The sequence below is a fragment of the Oreochromis aureus genome, linkage group 10 (assembly GCF_013358895.1).
Source record: "Oreochromis aureus strain Israel breed Guangdong linkage group 10, ZZ_aureus, whole genome shotgun sequence".
In the NCBI taxonomy this organism is placed as follows: domain Eukaryota; kingdom Metazoa; phylum Chordata; class Actinopteri; order Cichliformes; family Cichlidae; genus Oreochromis; species Oreochromis aureus.
This window is the reverse complement of record NC_052951.1, coordinates 3,900,583-3,922,894: the sequence shown is the minus strand read 5'-3', so window position 1 is coordinate 3,922,894 and position 22,312 is coordinate 3,900,583. Positions and strand designations below refer to the sequence as shown.

The 22,312-nt window shown below is 42.8% G+C and overlaps 1 protein-coding gene across 1 annotated transcript; it reads left to right on the top strand.

Moving 5' to 3' along the window:
• The first annotated feature begins 2,181 nt into the window (after positions 1-2,181).
• Positions 2,182-20,954, top strand: wscd1b (WSC domain containing 1b). Its single transcript, XM_031752862.2, has 9 exons — positions 2,182-2,472; positions 3,474-4,122; positions 10,114-10,228; positions 11,295-11,479; positions 16,432-16,553; positions 17,101-17,278; positions 17,731-17,895; positions 18,002-18,202; positions 20,117-20,954. Exons 2-9 carry the CDS (start codon positions 3,729-3,731, stop codon positions 20,467-20,469), a joined length of 1,713 nt encoding a protein of 570 aa, XP_031608722.1. The 5' UTR covers positions 2,182-2,472; positions 3,474-3,728; the 3' UTR covers positions 20,470-20,954.
• Positions 20,955-22,312: the final 1,358 nt, after the last annotated feature.

The window sequence follows — 22,312 nt, the reverse complement described above, 5'->3', positions numbered from 1 at the left end:
GTCTTGCCCAAGGACACAACAACCGAGACTGTCCAAGCCGGGGCTCGAACCGGCAACCTTCCGATTACAAGGCGAACTCCCAACTCTTGAGCCACGATCGCCCCTTGCATTACATATATCTCCAATATATGTAATGCAGTGCACTGCAAAATATTCTTCATCGTGTTAGAGGCCTCATTATACCTTGATGACAACAGTGTCTCCACAACTTGATGTTTCCGAAATATACAATACTGCTCTTTCGACAAACAACCCATGACTGTGTGGATGATTTGTCTTCTACAAGCTGTTATAACTCATATGTTACCAGCACTCTCATGACTGAAGTATCCACCATTGTGTGATGGTTTGGGTGGGGCAGAGCGTAGAGTAGACCATATCAAAATTACCCAATGGTTTGTGAAGTGGGCAGCATTGGAGGCGTAGTGGTTAGCACTGTTGCCTCACTGCAACAAGATCCTGGGTTCACAGGAATCACAGGTTTCAATGCACCATCAGGCCTGGGCCTTTCTGTGTGGGTTTACATAATCTCTCTGGGTAATTAAGTGATTTGATGCGTTTTAATTGGCTGTAGGTGAGAATGGATTTCTGTCTCTCTGCGTTAGCCCTATAATAGACTGTCACATGGCTAGGGTGTAGCTTGCCTCTTGCCCTATAACAGTTAGAGATCGCCTCCCAAATTAGACAAGTGGAAGACAATTGATGTCTGATTTGTAAAGCCCCATTTCAAAGATTTAAAGATGACCATTTGTTGCTCTCATGTTGGTCCCCATAAGTAATCATATTTGGGTGAGACGGTGCAATGCTAAGTTATTAGCTAAAGCTAGCCAGCCAGGTTTTCAAGCTGCATTCATGACCGTCTATATCAGGGGTCGGGAAACTGTCCTGCAGGTTTTAGATATGTCCTTGATCCAACACAGCTGATTTAAATGACTTGAGGTTGTCCAGATTCCTGGTAATGAACTAATCATTTGATTCAGGTGTGTTGAACCAGGGTGAGATCTAAAACCTGCAGGACACCGGCCCTTGAGGCCTGGAGTTCCCCTGGTCTAAATGCATAACAGACTGCATTGTAACTGCAAAAAATATGATCTAGAAAAAAACAATCGCACAACCGGCAAATCATAGAGGTACTATAAAGCCAGCAAAGCTAGCAACTACAGACACCAGCATCCACCTGTTACTTAAAGGATTTCTTAACAAACACACCTCCTTCCAGTTGAAGAAGAAGGTGATGTAGAACATAAATGATCTCGACAGAAAAACCATTTCATAAACATAAACATAATATGATGGAAGACAAGTACGAAAAAAGTATTTATTATTTCATTTATTAATTTATTAGTTCATTTAGGAATTTATGTATTAATAATTCTTCTATTTATTGTCAATTAAATGATCAAATAATGAATTAGCCTACTTTATTAATGAGTAGATAACAAAAGAAAAGGTCATTTGTAAATGAAATTACATATGCATATTTTATTGCATAATTCATTATTAAATCACGTAGCTTTCCACTATGTGATCATTTTGACCCAACTTTACTAACTTACTCGGTAACTTCACGGGTAAGTGTGGTTGTTTTCTTTACCTTCAGTCGTGAACACAGCCACCGTGGCATTTAAGTACTGCTTTGCTCTGCATTGTTGGTGGCAGGAACGCGGAGGCCAGGCTCTGACTGTGCTGCTGTAGTGCTAGGACGTCATCCACGCTTGACTGACGCGTGAGTCACGGCAGTTCATTAAGTGCTTCAACGAGCCTAACCTGTAGGGCCACACGCGCGGGAACCACTGCATGATTTGTGCTCTGGATCTTTGACCAATGCTGATATTGTCAGATTCAGTCCTACTTTATTTATTTAGACGTGGATCTGATTATTCTGTGGCGTTCTCATAAACGTCCTTCAAATGGCTCACGGGTGGGGTTTTATTAGCCCGCCGCCCTCTGCATTGTACTTCAATACATCGTGCACTGTGGGCATGGAGCTCAGTGTATAGAGATGGGCTTCGGCATAGCCTTTGCACGCTTTTGAAGGCCCTCCTTATGTGCAGTAAAGCCTGTGGACTGCTGGACACGACTCTCCCGTTTGCACGGTGGAGGAGCTGTGACGCGTCCACATCACCAATGCAAATGAGACTGACTACCCCTCCTTCTCGTCCCCATCACCTCCTCTTTCTGTATCTCTCTCTCTCTCTGACACACACAGACACACACGCACATACACACGTACTGCCTGCGCTTTATATCGCCGTGCCAGCCTTTCGGGGCGACGGAAAGCAGCACTGGCTGGCTGAGAAAAAGCGAGAGAGAGAGAGAAAGAGAGAGGGAGAGCGAGCTTATATAACAGCTCTGGGAAACGCCGAGGACACACTCGGTGCACAATAAAGCGAGGAAAACAGCGATCTTAACGGCTATAAACTGATAAGTGATCGCGCAGTGGAAGGATGCCGCGCCGCTCCGGTACTGAAGGTAAGCCGCGCGGTCCAACATTCAATACTGTAAATGGTGGAGGCACAGTGAGGGGCTTTTAAGATGGAAGACCTCGGCTTCTTAAATAGGTGATGCGTGTTTACTCTCGCTTGTGATTCATTTGTCTTTCAACCTCCCATCCCGTTCCACTAAATCAATTCAGCCACGCGTCTTTGTTTTTCACCTCGAATGCACAACCGCGAGTTATTTTACGCGTAAAAACGTGGAGTTGAACATAACTTGGGCACTCGGACATGATCGGAGACTGTTCACTGAGCAAACTGTTGCTTCTATCATAGGGAGCATCACCGCACCCCTACTTTTTTTTGAAGGGGGGGGTGGAGTGTGTCTTAGAAGGCCTGAGATGAAAAGTAGAGCTGAAGGGCATGACGGTGTGTGACGGCCACCGAGACAACGAGGCATTAATGGATCTCATCGGATGTTCACTTCACTGCTCCACTCTTCAGTCAAAGTGTCAGGCTTCAGAGAACACTGCGAACACCACAGTGTTTTTAGCCTACACATTCAGCGATCCTCAACATCTCATCTTTGCATGTTTTTTCCCCCACTCATCACTTATTCATCTCTCCACGGATGAGGCAAGAGTTTGTCTGCGCACACTGCTATGATAATCCCCATTTCATAAGCACCCATAATGCGCTCTCCAGACAGTTTTTATCACATGATAGTTTTTTCAGTGAGATAGTTGAGATTTGGAAGCTGGGAGATAAGGTCAAGAATACACATTTCAAAATCAGGAATCACAACTTTGGGCAGCAATATGATATAAAAACAAATGCCAACAGTGGAAGCAGTGGAGCAGCACCATGGGATTTGCTGCAAGACGCTGCAAGACAGAAACACAAGCCGATATGTCAACATAAGCCGTGAATCTAATTCACCAGTCGGGCACATCTTTTCCTTTTCATTGTGCTGACATATAGAGAAATACACTTGCATTAAATCTAGCTGCTGCTATTTTTTCTGTTTTCTCCCCCCAGCTTACACCCAAGGATCCCCTTGGAGTCACTGACCACAGCATTGGATATTAAATCTTTCTGGTGTGACACATCCTTTGTTCCACTGCTGATCTCACACTCTGTGGCTCCAAAAGGACCAAGACAATGTGTGCACCTCTGCTAGATCCTGCAGGTCTTGTCATTGTTATGAAGTTCTAAGTAGGTTACAGATCTGCTCTCTCTCCTTACTCATCAAATGGCCTTCCACTGAGCTGCGAGACAGTAAACGGTATAGGAATGGTGGCACCCTTCTACAAGCTGCACTGCCTCTTGAAGCGGGCTCAAATGCTGCTGCTCTGCTTGGGTATCGCCTATCTGATGGCAGGCAGCATCCTGCTTCTACAGCGCTCCAGCATCAGAGTGGCTCAGCCAAACCTAGCCAGCCTGCCCCCCCTGTGGTCCCTCTCTGCACCTCCTACTGCCCTCAGGACTGCAGGCTTGGGCATGAGGGCACGCTCCAGATGGGTTGCCATTCAGGCTGCGTCTGGAGGGGGAGCCAAGGCAGGAGGGCGACACTGGACTGCTTCCCGAAGCCTGGGGGTCCAACACTTGCATCATCGCTGGTTTCACAGTCTGCTGCCAGAGAGTCCAGAGCAAAGAGTCTCCGTCCAGAGAAGCAGCAGGCACAAAGGTAAATAACTGTGCAGAGCTGTGTATTTGTCTGCACATTGAGCTGACGCTGTCCTGCCTCTGTCACTTGTGACTTGACAAGCTTCACTCCTGTTTTCTGTATAGCTAACTAGCCAGCAGACAAAACAAGCACTGGCCACTGCGTCGCCCTATTTACATGTATTAGTGTGCCAGTGAAGTGTTAATGCCATCAACATGCATCATGACAAATGCACGATTCTTTACGTGGAAAAAGATCTTCTCCAATGACTTCTGCTGAGAATGTAAAGCTGAGATTTTAAACATGCTAACACGTTTTAGATCTGCTTTTCTAAAACACCGGGACCTCTGCTATGTCACTGACTTGCACCTGTGTGGCCTTCTCACAAAAGCAAGCATGTCCGTGGTCAAGCTGAGACACCTCTTCTGCCATTGAATTAAAAACACATATTACAAAGTCCATGACAGCACTCTGGGGAAAAAAGTGACTGAAATACCTTATGAGCGTATTAAGCCGACGGATTTCCCCGTGAACAACATATCAGGAGCACATATGCATGTTTATTTTCTATTTTTGGGCTTTCTTTTTTGTTCAGATGGCCAGGGGCTGGGGAACCGCACTCTCTGCACAGGACTCACATAGTGCACTCACAACAAGCTTCATTCGACATTTATGAACAGATAATCATGACCTTAGAACATTTAGAAGAGCTTCATTATACATTTATATAACATTTTACATTTGGTTGCTTCAGATCTTGTAGATGAAAGATAGAGCTCACTGATCCTCTCGAAACCAGAAGAGTATAAAAAAAAGGCAGGCGAGCACTAAAGTAGCTTCCAGAAAATAAATTAGTAATTATGAAGCTAGAAAAACGATATAATTTCTTACTTGCGCTCTCTGCTAAGGAGCCCTCACCATTACTTGAGTACTTTGAGATATCCATGGAGATTTACTCTATTGTTTAACTGTGCCTGTCAGCGCCTTTGCCATTTTGCTGAAATGATAAATACATTGGAATTACCTTCGGTGGAACATTTGTTCTTTCAGCCCATTCTTGAAAAGCATCCTGCAAAAGCTCTTAATCCTTTTTTTAAACAGACACTACATGACCATTCAGTCACTAAGTAGGGTAATACAGATGAAAAATGTTTGAGGCAAGAAAGGGATCAGTTTCAGTAACAGCCATCTGGCAAAGGGTCTTTTTTAAAAAGTATTACCCAGGACACAGAATTCAATTACCCAAGTCTATTGTGCCACAGGCCCTGTGAAAGTAGCCGGTTGAAGGGCTTAGAAAAAAGCGTATTTTTGACACCGTTCCTAAACCAAGTATGTGCATTATTTCAGGATATCAGTCCAGTTAATAATGAAACAATCACTCGAATTCCACAACATGTATTTGACACTGAAATAAAATCATTTTCATGTAAATACAATATTAAATAAATACATTTAAATTAAATTGTCTTTATATTGCATTAAATCATAACAACAGTCACTTTAAGGTGCTTTATTATGCAAGGAAGAGATCCTCCAATAACACGGAGAAAACCCCACAATCAGACAACCCCCTATGAACAAGCACTTGGTGACAGTAGGAAGGAAAAATTCCTCTTAACAGGAAGAAACCTCCAGCACAACCAGGCTCGTGGATGGACAGCCGTCTGCCGCAGTCACTTCCCACCATGACAAACACATTTTTAGCCTAGCTTAGCATAAAAACCAGACGCTGTTGGGTCCTGTCAGCAGCTTCCAGCTGCTGTTGCTGGACTTTGAGGGAAGAAATATCTTACTGAACCTCTAGTGGCCTGATTCCAAGAAATCACTGCTTCTGATCAAAAAGCATTTCTGTAAATAGCACCCCACAAAGTCACCGTTCAGTTTTTGTGTTAAGCAAACAAACTCCACCATGATGGCAGATTCACACACACAGAAAGGTGAAAAATGTTAACTGGAGACTTTACTGATAGGTGGCCTTTTTAGCTCAAACGCGAACCAAAGCAGCAATCTCCAGGCTAGCTGTTTTTACACACTTTTACTGGTTCCAGCTCCTCAAATGAGATGTGATTGCTGCTATTGTGAATATTTGTGTACTGGACTACTTGCTGAATAAAGACTGGCTCTGAAAACCTATGACAGTTAATTGACTTGGTAGCAAATGAGTTAATCAAAAGATCAAATTATAATGAAAATAGGTACAGTCTTAGAGACAGTGTTACATCAATATCAGTTGCAGCACCATGTCTAAAATAATTTAAAAAGCGCTTTCCTATTTAGTAGAATAGGCAGTGTAATGGAGAGGGGAAATGCTGCTACTCACTGTGAGTCAAGCAGTAATAAGAAGCTAAATCAGGACTATCATAAGGTGGTTCAGCCAAGGTAGGCTGCCATTAAACAGCTCTTACCCATCCAAAACAGTCTCGTTATCCAAATTTCACAGCTTAAATCTCTGGACTGAAGCCCAAAAGCTTCAGGCCAGCACACATTATCTGAATTTTAAAAATGTGATCATGAGTTACCGTCCCCTGTTTGTATTAATCACATAATGAAAACAAATACCTACAATAAGAATCCTTTAAAAGAGATTTTTTTATTTTAAAAACAAATGTGAGGACAAGACACTGCGTGTAGGTGGTTAAACACATCTCTCTATGGTAGTTCATTTATTGGCTGTGGTCTGCTGACATATCAGTCCCGCTCCGCTCTGGACTTCCAAAACGGTACAAAATCCCAAAAGGTATTTTCATGATTTTAGTCTTTATCCCATCTTTATTCAGTGGCTACTCTCACACAGAGGGCGTAGCAGTAATAACATCACACAGCCAGATGGAGAAGTTTGCACATGCATTTTCAGTTTCATATATTCATGGATTCAGGAGCTCTACCTGTTCAAACATTTTATAATAAAAGTCAGCGATGTATAATACTTTGTATCTGCTGCTGGAAGCCCTACACATTGCAGGAATGAGTGACAAATGTATTTATATGTAAAGTACAAATAAGGAGAGATGTGTAGATGGAGATATTACACAGTATTTGAAGTTTCACTCAGTGCTGTAAGTGATTTGTACACACAGGTGGCAGTAGTGCAGTGGTCTGTATGGAGTTTGCGTGTCTGTACTCATGCTTCCGTGTCCTCCCAAAGCCCAAAGACACACGTGAGTCTGAACGTAACGTTGTCTGTGAAGGTTCTCAGTCATCCAGGTCATCGTAGTCAAAGGATTTTGCAAAGAAAAGCGTCTGGACTTCTTTAAGTTGCTTGAAGATGTTTCACCTCTCATCCGAGAAGCTTCTTCAGTTCTAAGGTCAAATGGCCGAGAGTCCCAGATTTAAACCCAGTGGGAGTATCCCCCCAAGGAGGGACAAAGGACCCCCTGGTGATCCTCTAATCACATGCGCCAAGGTGTGAAAGCGTGAACGTAAACCTGAACGTAACGTTCAGACTCACAGCAAATAGGTTGCCTGAACTTAATAGGTCTCTGCATTAACTCTGTGATGTGACTGGCAACTCTGAACTTCAGACAAAGAAGAAAAGTGATTTCCATCCGCAGTAATTTCTATTTTGCACCATGGCTCTTTCCTGGAGCCTTCCATGCGGGTATGTGAAATGCTCAAGTTAGGCAGAGGAGCAGTTCATTACAGGGCAGGCGTCAGTAACAGATATGACACTGAATAAGTCAGAAACAGAAACAGGAGATTAAGTCAGAAAAAGAGGAGCTGGGCAGGAGGTCGGTTACAAGGTGGGTTTGCAGATAAGGAGCTTAAATAGCATGCCCTCTATGAAATAACCATTTGGATATGTGGAAGTGTATCGGATGTGTGCTGCTACTGAAATCAGTTAATCTGCAGCTGAGCTTGACTTTGTGGCTTCCCTGAATTAACGCTGCGCTTGATTTTGTCCTTGTTAAATGCTTCCTCACTACTGCAAACACTCGGTTTGGTTCAGGCGAGCAGTGGCGGCTGTATAGAGCGTGCATCATTCTCACACACAGCTCCTCCGCATAATGTCTAGACAAGTTCAGGGCTGCAGTGTGTGTGTGAAAAAGTCTTAACAGTCTTAGGAGTGTTGTGTTTTTCAGCATCCGACACCCCGTTGAGATGATCCTCCTCTCATCCTGTCTCAGGTCAGCCTGTAATGCATCGAAACCCTCTTTGTTGTCCTTTTTTTATGACGCTGCTCACACTTGTGAGGCTTTTAGTATGTAGATCCAGCAGCGAGGCTATGAACCCCCTTCAGCAGACTTTAATGGACACACACAGTTGCTACCCGTGCCAGCAGCACATGTCCTCATTCTTGGCCATCCTGTCATTAGCCTCCTCCATCCAATCCTGCGGGGAAGAATCAGCTCCAGCTCAGCCATCTGTCTTGGTGTTTAAGAAAGCGGCACAATGGCAAGCCAAAAGTGCAGTCGTTTCTATCATGTCTGGGAATTCAGGCTGATTCCCTCCATTAACCCTCAGCTGCTATTGCCTGGGGCCTCTTCCTCACTTTGATTAAAACAATGACCTGCACCGCCGGGTGGCTGAGAGGCATGGGGGGGGCCTCACCTTGGGTGATGCCATTTGAGTTTCTTCTTTGGTAGTCCCAGCCTTTTAGTACTTTGAGGCAGCAGCTACCGGTGTACTCCTGCATTTGTTTCTCGGGTGCCGGCGGCTGGTGACTCAGCCTGACTCCAGCACAACAGGCTGGACGAGCTTCAGAAGACATTGCAGACTGATTGAATCACAAATTCGATACGGTGATGCTTGGCCTGCCAGAGATTTCACAGCCCATTGCGTGCTTCTGTCTTGTCTGCTCACCTTGCTGCACATTCCGTCAGTCCCCGTCACATGCACCTCTAACACTTATTAAATCCTCTCTTTGACCAGCTGGCATCGGCCTATTTTGCCGCTGGTAGTAAAGCGAGAACAGAAAGCCAAGCCCTTCGTGTCCTTGAAACCTATAAACATCGATACACGTAAATTCATTTTAAGGATTGCAAAATAAACCTAAAAGCCAAGTATGTGCACGCATTCCATCCACCAAAAACTCAGTTCCTGAAGGACTAACAACATCTAGCATGTGGCCTCAAAACATAATAGTGTCAGACTCGAGGAGGAAGATGGAAATTAAATATGCACACAAAGAAATGCATCAGCTCCCTGGCACGCTGAAAATGAAATTTATAAAGAAAACTTTAATGTGTCAGCTGAGCAGAGTTTGATGTTGCAATGTGGCAAAGACAGGGATTACATCAAAGACTGAATCTGGGTTACATCTTATATGGTGCCTTAATCTTGTCAGCACATCATAATAGTCTGCCGTAGCCTATTATGCGTTACATCCTTCTTTCTGCACGGGTGATTTTTATTCTAGTGGAAGTAAATAGGTTCACAGTAATGTAGAAATACGAATCATCTACATTGCTGGATAAATCAAGCCTTGCCATGTTATAATTTAGTTGGATGTTATGGCTCACGATACGTGCTGCTGTGCATAATAACTGTGAGTAAGTGATGACGCAAAGGCTGTTTTGGCTCTGCCACTCTTGGAGAATGTGTCCAGAGCCAAACCGAAGATGCCATATCAAGTCGCAGAGGAGTGTGTCGACATGTGTGTGTGCAACATGGACCAAAGGACATACACAATTTGTCTCATTTCTGTTTGATTTTAAAAAACAAATGTGTTCTAAATTTGCGACGCAGGACATTATTTAGTTTGCCGGTGGTGCTAATGGTGATTATTTTTATGCCTTATGAGTCTGTCACTCAGTTTAATTTGGCCAATAAAGGATGCAAGGTGAAAATTAAGGGAAACTCCAAGGTCAAATAAAAGAAAAAAGAAATGCGTTGCTGGAAATCCGTCCTATTCTTGAATGACAAATAACCGATTCCTGTTTTATTATTAGATTTGACCATAAATGTACACTTTCCATTCAGCCACCTTGGTTTTGTGATTGCGCACGCTGAGTGCCACCACAGGACTTTTCTGCCTGAATGAATTTTAATTTCACATTTCTTTTCTTCATATAGGAACCTACATCGGATGCTTCCTTCACAACGCCAGCGATCGAGCCCTGGGAGGGACCATGCTTTACGACCTGCGCAAAATGACCAGCTCTTTGTGTCAAGACACCTGCTCGGAAAGGTAATGCGTTCACAGCGGGCTCCTGTGAAGGGACCACAGAAAGCTCGCTGTGTGAGTAAATGCTTTGGATCTCAGTCTCCTCCATGAATGCCTCCTGTGTTTTGAGCTATAGCGGAGAGCCAGGTGGCTGGATGACAGTAAAAGATGAGGGGGTGAGGAGTGAGAGAGGGGAGAATGAAGAGCAGGCCAGGACAGAAGGCTCGATCTGTTGCAGAAAAAGGAAGAAGGGAGGTGTTTGTGTGTGTGTTATAGAACGCTTAATGAGCTGAGTCCAGCAGTCGGTGAATAAATCAGTGGTTAGATATGTGCTTTTCCTGTGGACGTGCTGTGGTGTGAAAGTCTCTGACTGGGTCAGCATGAGCCGAATAATCAGCACTGCCACATCCTCAACAAACCTGTTATTAAACATGTAGAGACAGGTGGAATTTTCAAACACAACTCAAGGAATGACCTGCTTGAATTATTCCTTTTTATATGTTAGCAGCCAGGAAGCAGAGCATCCCCAGTGAAACGGGAATAGCCGAGGACAGATGGATGCTGCCAGGCGGATAGCTGGCGCTTCCATCTCAAACGCAAACCCGCCCTCTGCCTGTCCACATGGAAGGCAGTCTCGTTACCTGAGCGAGCCAATTACCGCAATGAGCAAAAGTAAAAAGTCAAGGCAATTTATGAGCAAGCTTCAAAGGACATACATGAAAAGGTCAATTTTGATGAGGTCTCTGTCTTTCCCAAGGAGCCTGGATAAAGGAAGAGGAAAGGGGGATGAGTCACAAGAGCCTTGATATGTAAAGTACAGATCAGAGGTGACTGCAGTGCAGCCAGAAGAAGGCATTACACAGTCAGGAGAGTGCAGAATGAAAAGCACTGATGGCTATCACGGGGAAACTGTACGTGCAAGCCCGGAAACTTTGAGTTAAATGATAAGTTTGAAATGTTATCGAAAATCCTGTGGGAAAGCATAGCCAAAGGGCAATAGCTTCAGGTTATGGATTGCCATTGGCTAGGGCAATAACTATCAGTGTGTGTGTGTGTGTGTGTGTGTGTGTGTGTGTGTGTGTGTGTGTAGTGGTTACCAGTTTGCAGGTCTGGAGTACGGAGCCGAGTGCCACTGCGGGAATCGGATTAGCAGCCCTCGGGCTCCAGAAGAGGATTGTAGTCTGGTGTGTCGGGGTGAGAGGGGGTCTCCCTGTGGCGGCGTAGGCCGTCTCTCCATATACAAGGTGGAGGAGCAGCTGCCAGGTCACAGAAAATGTGAGTCGACTTCCCTCAGGGAGGACACGGCACGGTTTACTATTTATACCCTACACGGGCTCTGCAGACGAGTGAAGAAATGACTGAAGTTAAATTCTCAAAACACAACAACACAGAAAACTTAAAGCTATGCACTCCCCACACCAGCATCTATAACGCTGCCACATGCCGCTGTGCAACCAAAGCCTTATACATATAGCACATTTGATTCCTCTTACCAGGAACTAACTTACAGAAAGCGCCGACAATCAGGTGACTGGTATGGATAGCAGTTGTGTTATTGTAACGTCTTTACCTTACCACATAAAGGACCTTGTTGTGATTTGGCGCTGTATGAATAAAACAGAGTTTAAATTGAATTGAATTTAGTACCACAGGATCCAAAGTTTCTACTGTCTCAGCTCAACATTTTCTTCTTTGGTGAATCCATCGTTTCAGAGGTTTACTGCCATCACTTTTTGTTGTTTTCTTTTCTCTAGTGCATAGGGTGTCCAACTCCCACACAGCTGAATCAAATGGTTGGATTACCTCTTCAGCATGCCATCAAGTTTGGCAAAGGCCTGGTAACAAGCCATTCATTTGATTCAGGTGTGTGGGAACAAGGATGTGTCTAAAAGCTGCAGGACAGTAGCTCTCGAGGACCTGAGTTGGACACCCCTGCTCTAGTGATGTTGTCAAGTTGGTCAGCGTGTCACTTTCACGGTGCATTATTCATATTTTGTTGGTCAGTAAAGCTGTGTTGTAGATGCAATGAGGGATGATTGTTTTGGACACACAACCAGAGAAGCATCTTTCACATTCGTCATCTTTTGTCTGGAACCACCCAACGTTACTCAGTTTTTGAAGGTTTTACAGTCATTTACTTCCAAATGTGTCTACATATACTTAACCATAACTTTGCCCTGTCTAACCCAGTGTTGGCCAATTACTTGAATAAAGTGCTTAGTCACTAATTAATGATTACTTCTCCAAGAAAATAATCCCATTACTTTACTGGTTGTTTATTTTCAAAAGTAATTAGTTACTTTATTACTTAGTTACTTTTTAAAAACATGAACAACCTGAATAAGTAATAAAGCAACAGACCTTTCAGCCCAAATCTATTTTTTTCTGCATAATCCATCATATAAAATCGAATCAAATGAAAAATCCTCTGTTTAAAAATTGTTTTATTAGTTTTAAACTTTTGTGCATCAAGCAAAAATTTAATTATATGCAACAGTCTCTGACAGCATAAATATGATTTTTCGCTGTTGCTGCCACGGACGTCGCACGCCATTGTCATGAGACACTTTCACAAACAAAATCACGGTTTTGTAGCACAGTAATGCAGCGTGCTTACTAGGAAATAACAGCAATCTAATTACTTTATTGCAATAGTAATCCCTTACTTTACTCGTTACTTAAAAAAAGTAGTTGCATTACAGTAACGTGTAGTAGTATTAATGCGTTACTGCCCATCTCTGGTCTAACCTAACCACCCCGGAAAAAATTTAAAAGTTTGATATGACTGATGTGAACCAAAGAATCAGATAACTTTTGGGATTCACAGCTCGGAGCAAAGAAGAAAGTTAAGTGAATAACAATGAAAAGCACAGCAGGATAGGATAAGGATTTGTCTTAGTGCATAGTATTACAGAAGGAAAGGAGAAGGTGTGTGAAACGGTGGGGGCTTTATTCATAAAGGATTATCATAAAAAGGTATTTATCAGCCCGTACATCAACACACACACACACACACACACACACACACACACACACACACACACACACACACAGCTTGACCTGATTTGCATAAATGAACCGATGCCACTTGTGACTAGAATGATGCATTGTATTAGGTTTACACCTAATACAAAATAAATTAAGTAATAAATGGAGCAACAGCGAGCACATATTTAAACCATGAATAAATAATGAGCAAACATTTAATATGCTACTAACAAAAAGAAATGCACTGAACTCCTTCCATAAGAAAATGTAAGCATGTAATAGTGTTTACTCTCCACGCTAAACGTCCTTGTCTGAGTCATCTCAGACTGTGTGACAGACTGGCTGAGATGTGTCAGCATTTCTTTGGCTGATGTTTAAATTGACAAATCCTTCCATCGCCGTTCCTGCGGTCATCATATTTGTCTGATGCACACCTAGAAAGCGGGCTGCATTGCTGCGACAGCCATCTGCGAGCTGTCATCTGTTGATCCTCAGACATGCATGAGTGACAAATCCTGTTGGTTCTGGTATTGTTGTAGTATTTGTAATGCAAAATAATAAGAAAGATATAACACAGCAATGTCCTGTTCTTTGTTATCTTTCATGCCATTGCTTCCTCTCGGAAGATGGTCTTGACAAAATTGTCTTACTGTGTAACTGGCAACTGTGCTTTGTTGTTATTCCACTCCTTTGCTTCTTTGCAGTATTATGCCAAGTGTAGCTTTAAATTTGACTGGTGATATTTGTTTTGGAGTCAAGTCCCCTCACTGGGTTTGTCAGCCCCAAACACGCATCTTTTCATTGTGGCCAAATAGCTAAATTTTTGTTTGATCTGACCATAATAGCTTATCTCTGTGATCATCTGCAAATTTCAGTTTGAAGAAGCAGGGATTTCTTTCCTGGTCAACACCGTGTTAGATCATGGCAATGTAAATCTTGCTTCACTGTAGACAGTGACGCTGGTGTTCCAGCAGTTTCCAGTTCATGGCAGGTTTGAGCGTTGGTGGTTACTGAATACACCCGTCTGATTTCCTCTCATATTCCCACATAGAAAAATTGGTATGGCCCAGATCTGGCCCACACAGTGTGCTTACACATGGCCAAAATACCGCAAAGAATGACGGCCCTTTGTTGGCCCAGATCTGGTTTGCCAGAGGTGGCCCACACATTGGCCAGCACAAGGCCAGTTGCAGACACACTGCTGGCCCTGTGCTGGCCCAGAACAGTTTCAGCTCTGGCCCCAGATGTCAGCCTAATCTGTACCTTAATCAAGCCATGTAATAACAACATGTGCCGGAACATAGTAGTGCGAAAGTAACACGACGAAACTCTGTTCAGACAGTGAATGGACTGATTCTTACATAGCACTTTTCTCCTCTTGCAGATTACTCAAAGTGCTCTATACATCATGCCACATTCATCCAACCACACACACTTTCTCTAAACTGAGTGCCTTCTAACTACATTCATACACATTCACACTCTTGACATACAGACTGGAAGAGCCAGGGTTTGAACCACTAACCTTCCGATCAGTAGGTGACCTGCTCTAACTCCTGAGCTACAGCTACCCAGTGATGAACATGAGTAAAGCCTCACTAGGTTTTGGATAAAGTGTACACTCACAAACCTGTCAAACCTGCATTTGAAACATTGGCTACTATAGCAGTATAGTATTGCAACATGGCATTTTCCAACTAAAATAGGAAAAGAGGAAGATAAATAGTGCCATCATTGCCAGACCTGGGCCACATCTGGTTGACATACGCCCTGCCATGACACCAGTCAGTCAGAAGTGCCAGCTTGATGCCGGATGTAGGGAAGATCAGCTTTCTATGAGCCTGGGCCACATAAACCAAACCATGATATGGCATGCCATCACATAAACAGTGCCATCTATGCCAGACCTGGCCCATATCTGGATGACATACCACTTACCATGCCAGATGTCAGCCAGCAGTGCCGGCCTGACACCAGATCCGGGCCAGACCTGTCTGCTATGTGGGTGAAGGTGACAGTTTAGGTCTTCTTCCATATCCTGGCAAAGTGGCGACACATTTATATATTTCATGTAACTTGTACTTACATAAAATTGTTTGAACTGATGATCTTGGAATGTGCAGTTATTTAGAAATGGTTGTAAGAGACCATGCTACTCATGTTGATCTACAGTTCCCCTTCTTGCTGTTATCGCTGTGAGTCTTGGTCAGTCCAGTCACGTCTGTCAAATTAAATCATTTTTGTGCTGGCAAAGAGAAACTACCAGTATAGTCTACCATGATTACTAGCAAAGAGTTAATTACATTGCTCTTGTTAAAAGTTAAAAATCAGCGTAGAACTTGTAGCACCACTTATTAAAATATTTAAGAGTATATATCTACGTACTTGAACCTGTATGTGTACTTTTGAGTCTATGTGCATTAGGGAAAATCCAAAATAAATGTAAACTTGTTTTTATAGTCATTAAAGACGTATCCTGTATTCCACCCTGAAAAACAAACAGTTCAAAGACATCATTAAAAGCTCCAAATTACCATGACATTCATGCCCATGATGAGTGTACATAAACCTCTGACTGTATATTATTTGCCATTCACATTTAGATAAATACTTAAAGTTGTATTATCTTAGCAGGATGTCGCACAAAGTTAATCTGCCACTTTTAAAATGTCAAGCTTTTAACCTGTGTTGCTGTTCTGGATGGTCCTTAATGCTTCATTTTCCTTTTAAACCCTTTTTGACAGCTCATTACTCTTCTTTGTTTTATGGCTAAACTCTTGACTGAACGAAACTAATTGTGTATTAGCCCCACAATGACCACGACACATCCAGCTATAATGATTATCTATAACTTTTTCTTATAAAAACTGTTTTCACTTGTGTAAAGATTTGCACTGTCTTCCTGTTGCAGTCAAGGGCGAATCTATTATATAAGCAGCTGATGATCATAAACAATATTAATATTCATGACTGGAAGCTTCGGCATCTCTGGAGATTTGCAGCTGACTTGTGAATGTATTACACTGTGTACCAGAATTCAGCCAAGTATGGAAAGATAATTATCGCAGAAACCCTTTGCATTTACATTTCTTTGAAAATCTGACATTTGCTACTTGTTTGTATAGAAATAAATGCTCCCTAATGTTGACCAAAGCAAGGCAAACCTTTCAAATGTGTTTTGCAGTCACTAGCAGAGAGCTATTCCTTATCATCCCCATGTGCGTTTTTCCTCCTTGCAGTCAGAAATGTGCACTACCGAGGTTGCTTCAAGTTGCTGAAAAGCATCATCGGCACCTTCCCCGTCTACTCCTTTCAGCCGAACCTAACCATGCAGTCCTGCATCGAGACGTGCACTGATAAGGTTTGAATTTCTCCTCTGCAAATTACAGAAATGATGATCAATTTATTGCACACTCTACTTGTGGTTCTCCACTCAGGGAGCTGTCTTCTCTTCCAGGAGAACACATGTAGGAGCACAGAGCTCTTTGGATTTTTGCTGAATATTTTAGATTTAATGTGTCTGTAATGAGATGTAGATACTCTGCATCCTGCACTGAGATCTTACTCTGTGCAGCTGTGTCTCCTCCAAAAAGACTGAAATATGGATGGTAGAAATATTGGCAGTGACTGCATTGTGATTAATTCTCACCGTGCGGTGTGTGTTTATGCATGCATATCATTTGCAAAAAAGTTTCGCTCCAGTGTCCTCGTGTTGTGACATTGAGCATTCTAACCTCCTGTTACCTGGCAGAGTGAGGAAAAATAAGGGAGTTGGGATGTTCTGCAGATTTTTTCAGCTGAGCTGAGATGACAGATCACCCTTGGCTAGATTAGAAGTCTTTGAAGAGAAAAATTGGCGTGATGAGTCATATGACAACCTGAAGAACATTTGTGCTTTTGGTTTGTAGGAGCTCCCACTGGCTGTGTTCAAGAAACCCCACTGTTTCTGTACATGGACGTCATCTCTTTTCAGTCTCAACCAGCAGTCAGACAACCAGCAGTGTGTGGGGAACCACACCATTGCCCCTGCACTCACAGCCTCCACACAGCCTGACCACTACCAAGTTTACCATACCCCTGTGCTTGGTGAGATATTTGTTACACAATGCAACAATGTGTCAGTCATCGACATGTGTTTTCTTTGTAAATGTATTATTTTGAGCCCATCCCATTTTGCCGTGTCAGTCATTTTTTGCAGACCATGCAGTGTAGGTAATGTTCCAGTCTTGCTTTAATTCTAAAAGGTTCCTAAAAGGAACAAAGTCCCAACTGAGAGACTTTCTGTGACTACTGTGTAGTTTTCTTGGGGTTAGATGCTTAGTAAAAATGAAAACAGTCTTCATCCCAAATTTCAGCTCTGATCTTTCCTACTGCAATTTGTGCCACGTAAAGAAAAAACTCCATTTCAGGCTCTCTGCTACAATACTTACTATATATTCTCATACATATTCTGATATTCTGCTGATATATTCTGATATTCTGCTGATATACAACAGCTGAAACAAACAAACAAAACAAAAAGAAAACTGTGCTTCTAGACTCCAGGTGCAAAGAGAGGATGTTTCTGCCTCAAAGATCCAGTTCCCTTGTGGCTCTCTCTAGTTTTCCCGGGGCAGGCAACACCTGGGTACGACACCTGATCGAGCTTGTGACCGGCTACTACACTGGCAGCTTCTATTTCGATGGCACGCTGTACAACAGAGGTGGGGAGAGCACAGTCCGTGTCCTGAAATGAGAGTTTAAGTGGGTGCTTGATGAAATATTGCCCTGCAGCTGACTGTTATCTATTCATTTATTCATTGGTACCAGGTTTCAAAGGCGAGAAGGACTACTGGAAGAGTGGCCGCAGCATTTGCGTAAAGACCCATGAAAGTGGGCAGAAAGAAATTGAGATGTTTGACTCTGCCATCCTGCTGATTCGCAACCCTTACCGCTCCTTAATGGCTGAATTCAACCGCAAGTGCGCCGGACACTTAGGACACGCCACAGATGCCCAGTGGAAGAGTCAAGGTGATGTAGTCCAATAGAATGGAGTGGTCTATGGCTCAGCTGAAGGTTGCTATAGTTACTGCTGCATAATGTCCTGCTGTTGATGATACAACAAGAGCAGACAAGAAATGAGCGTCATGAAGCACCTTTATATTTACAGGCCAGCACTCAGGACCCACTCCTGAGCACCAGACATCCACCCTTTAAGAAAAGTCAAAGTTTGTCTAAACTTTGTTCAAAAGTTGTCTTTTTAGTTTGTTCCACTAAACAATTATCTGTTGAGTAAAGTCTAAAAAATGGAATGTAGCATTCAGGCATAGCAGACATCAGATCACACCCTTCATTGTGTCTCATTGTGCGTTAGTTGAGCTTTTTGGGCGAGTCTCTGCACGGTCGTATTGTTCCCACATACTTGGGCGGTATAGCGAGATTTATGGTCGAGCATAGGTGATGTGTTCACTGTCCACTCCAGCCAGGGGACTGCTTTCCAAGCAGATGCTTACGTTACCTGTGACAATCAGAAGCAATGAGAATCTTGGAGGGCTGGATAGGAGTGGTTGAAACCGTAAACGTGTACGCAGACGGACCTTTGCGAGATCGTAAATCTCGTTATTGGCGCAGCCGCGGTTAGGGCCGTTCTTGATTGGATGTAGCTTTATGCTTTTCACTTTTTTTTAACAGATCTCAACGTCGTCTCTTTAATATCTCTCCTCGCAGGTTTTAATTCAACTTTTTTTTACAAGTCCCTTGAACTGAAATGAGTTTGCGTGGACTACATTCACTTTACTCACAGTATAGAAGACTACATATCTTATGATGGTCAATCCAATAAAAATTGAGGCCCCAGCTTTACCTACAGAAGAAAATAAGATATTTTAAAGGTTCTGTTCTTGCAAATGTGAAAGTCTTTTATCCCTTGCTGTAGTCACCTATTTAATAGATTTTATTTGCTCTGAGTTTTTAAATGTCTGCCTGTCTCCACTCCATACAGTGGGGTTAAAGAAGACAGCATTCATGCTGCTCACAGCACTGAAAATGTTTGATTTTCAAAAGACAGTGAAAAAGCAGTTTCTTGGTCCCACTGAAAGCTATTGACAGAGTGTTCTGTGGATAATGCAGAATACAGATGAGTGCGGACTGAAAGCTACTGCTGTGGCATCATGCTGCTAAACCATCACCATGCTGCATTACTTCTTGACAGTTTTTTCCTTTGTTTCCTACAAAATGTAACTACAATATCTCATGTATAGTTTAAGAACGTAATGAATGTCATTTAAAAAAAAGTTAAAATATCTCATTTCAGTCACAGTTGAGTTCCAAGTTTAAAAACACCTCGATGCTTTCATCAACCCTTGTATTTGGCTATTGGCTGCTCTTACACAAACAAACTAAAACGCCAGTTCCACAACCAGTTAGTGAGATCCAACAACGAGCCAGCCTGTCTATACCACAGGCATATACACACACATGCTGCCATCTGTATTGTCTCCTCTCTGCCTGCTTCCTGGCTGACATTCCAGTTTCACTTTTTTTTCCACACGATGATGAATGATGTTTATCATCTGATTGCAGTGCATGAAATCATTTGATTTATAGTCTTCACCTTGGGAGTAACTATGTTGAAGTTGTACAGCCGTTTGATATCCACACAGTGGAGCTCTCCACAATTTTTATGCATATTTTATTCCATAGTTTGTGTCATAACCAGTTGAGTCATTGTGTCTTCCACATTCACACAGATAAACATTCACTCAGATGATCATTTTGGACATGTAATTTTTTTTTACTTAGTTCCGCAGTCAGTTCCTTCAACACTGACACACACACAAAAAAAAGAAAATTCTGAGGAGCATGCAGACAAAAATCCAACATCTATGTGTGATTCCTGATCAAATTAGCTATAAATAATCCAACTGTACCCTCTTTCACTTGCAGAATGGCCTGAGTTTGTCTCCAGCTATGCCCCCTGGTGGGCATCTCATGCTGTGAGCTGGCTGAAGTTTGGCCGTCGCCTCCTGGTGGTGCATTATGAGGAGCTGCAGCGAGATCTCCTCCCCCAGCTCCGGCTCATCACAGCCTTTCTAAACGTCACTATGACAGAGGAGAGGTTTCTGTGTGCAGAGAGCAACCAAGACGGGCATTTCAAACGCTCAGGGGCTCAGCGGCCCTCTTTTGACCCATTCACTCCCGACATGAGACAGATGATTGACTCTCACATTCATGCTGTTGACCAGGCGCTGCAGAGCAGGAACTTTAGCGGACTTCCACAAGAATACCTCCCCAGATGATGATGTGAAAAGGTCATGAGGTAGTTCTTTAAATGACTGGTACAGCAGACGTGTGTGAGAGGAAAGGTTTCCACCAAGTGCTCTGTGGGGAGCAGACACACGCTGGCTAATGTAAGCGGCCCACCTGACTCTTTAATAAACCAGTCACACTGTGAATTCCCGTAGAATCACAGAAACTCTTTAGAGGTCACTGGAGAAAACATTTCAATTCATTGTGAAATTCTACAGAGAACAGGTATGAAAGCGTCAAGGCTAGGACTGCCTCTATGCAAGCAGCAAATATGATGACTACTCAGAAAGGATTTGTTAGCCAGCAGATCTGGATGTATCTGTATATCCTTCAGAGCTGCTGCATGCTGTTACATGAACATGAACTCAGAAATATGGTGATCACAATGAAAACTTCTCCAAACTGTATGAAATGTTTCTATTAGCATTTTATTTCATTAAATACGTTTACTTTGAGCTGGGTGCAGTTGTGTACACTGGCGTCACTTGAAACGTGTCTCACTTTATTGTTACCAGGTGAGGACAGGTGTGTCTCCATTTCAAGGGTGACATTGGGAGTGTTTGTGGATCTGCTGTTCGGTTTGTCACAAAGAAAGCAAACACGTGTGTGCGCTTGTAGATCTCTTAGCAAAGGACTCACATATTGCAGAAGTGCAGATGTTTTTTATTCGTTCCTGGAATAACCTGGGAGAACAGTGCCACCTGGTGGCTGAATTTGAAACAGCATCTATCAGTACCACGAACGCTGGTGTAAATTCTTTTCACTGCATTCACCATTACATTTTAATTTTTTATTTGAGTCATGTTGTTGTGTCTGATGTTAATATGAAATATATCAAGGACACATGAATTGAATGAATTGCACCATAGACTGCTTAGAAACTGTGGCACTGACAGGGGATTTCTTTAAATCACCCTGTAGTTCTTCAGCTGAGACACCTGAGTTAGAAAACACAAACACTGCAGTTGTCTTTACTCGCGAGGGCAGTCATGGACGCGAGACCTGCGTCTCATCACTGTCTGTGTGCTTTATTTATACTTTTCTTGTGTGTGTGTGTGTGTGTGTGTGTGTGTGTGTGTGTGTGTGTGTGTGTGTGTGTGTGTGTGTGTGTGTGTGTACAAAGATAACAGAGTTATTCTAAGAACTCTGAGCTGAGGTTCCCCTTTTCTAAATCTGTATGTTCTTACAGAAAGAGGAAGCTGTAAGTTGTTTATCACACAAAAGTACATGTCAAAAGTCATTTGCTTAGTGATAAATAAAAGAATACATTTCATGTAGCTGATCACATATACACAATTTTCTTTTAATATGCCCTCCTGTTTATCAGAGAAATGAAATGTACATGTTATCAGTAAGTAACTACTTGTCTTTCACATTTTCAGTTACTACACAATTAGTTGCACTTCATCATCATCTTACAAACAGGAAAAGAAGTCTTCATGATCGTCATTGGTTTCGGTATATCTGCGTATGCTGTGAGTGATAAACTTATCATCTGTGAAATTACAGCTTTTAAACAAGGAATAACTCAAATAAAGAAAAGCAAAAAATAAAACCAGGGAAACTCCAACGCCGATCAACAGTTCAGCACCTCTCTGACACTGGAAAAAAAACACATCTGAAAATGAAGGATTCATGCAGGGCTGCTGTCACTGTGTTCATTCACTGCAGCAGAGATGCAAACAACTGATCCCAGCAACGAGCTAAATGTTTGCCTCCTCTATGAGTAAGCTTTACTCCAAAATCCAGTCCCTGCTTCTATGAGCTCATTTTGGACTACTACCACTGCCCACCAACACCTATCTGATACAGTACGTCAGAACATACAGGTGA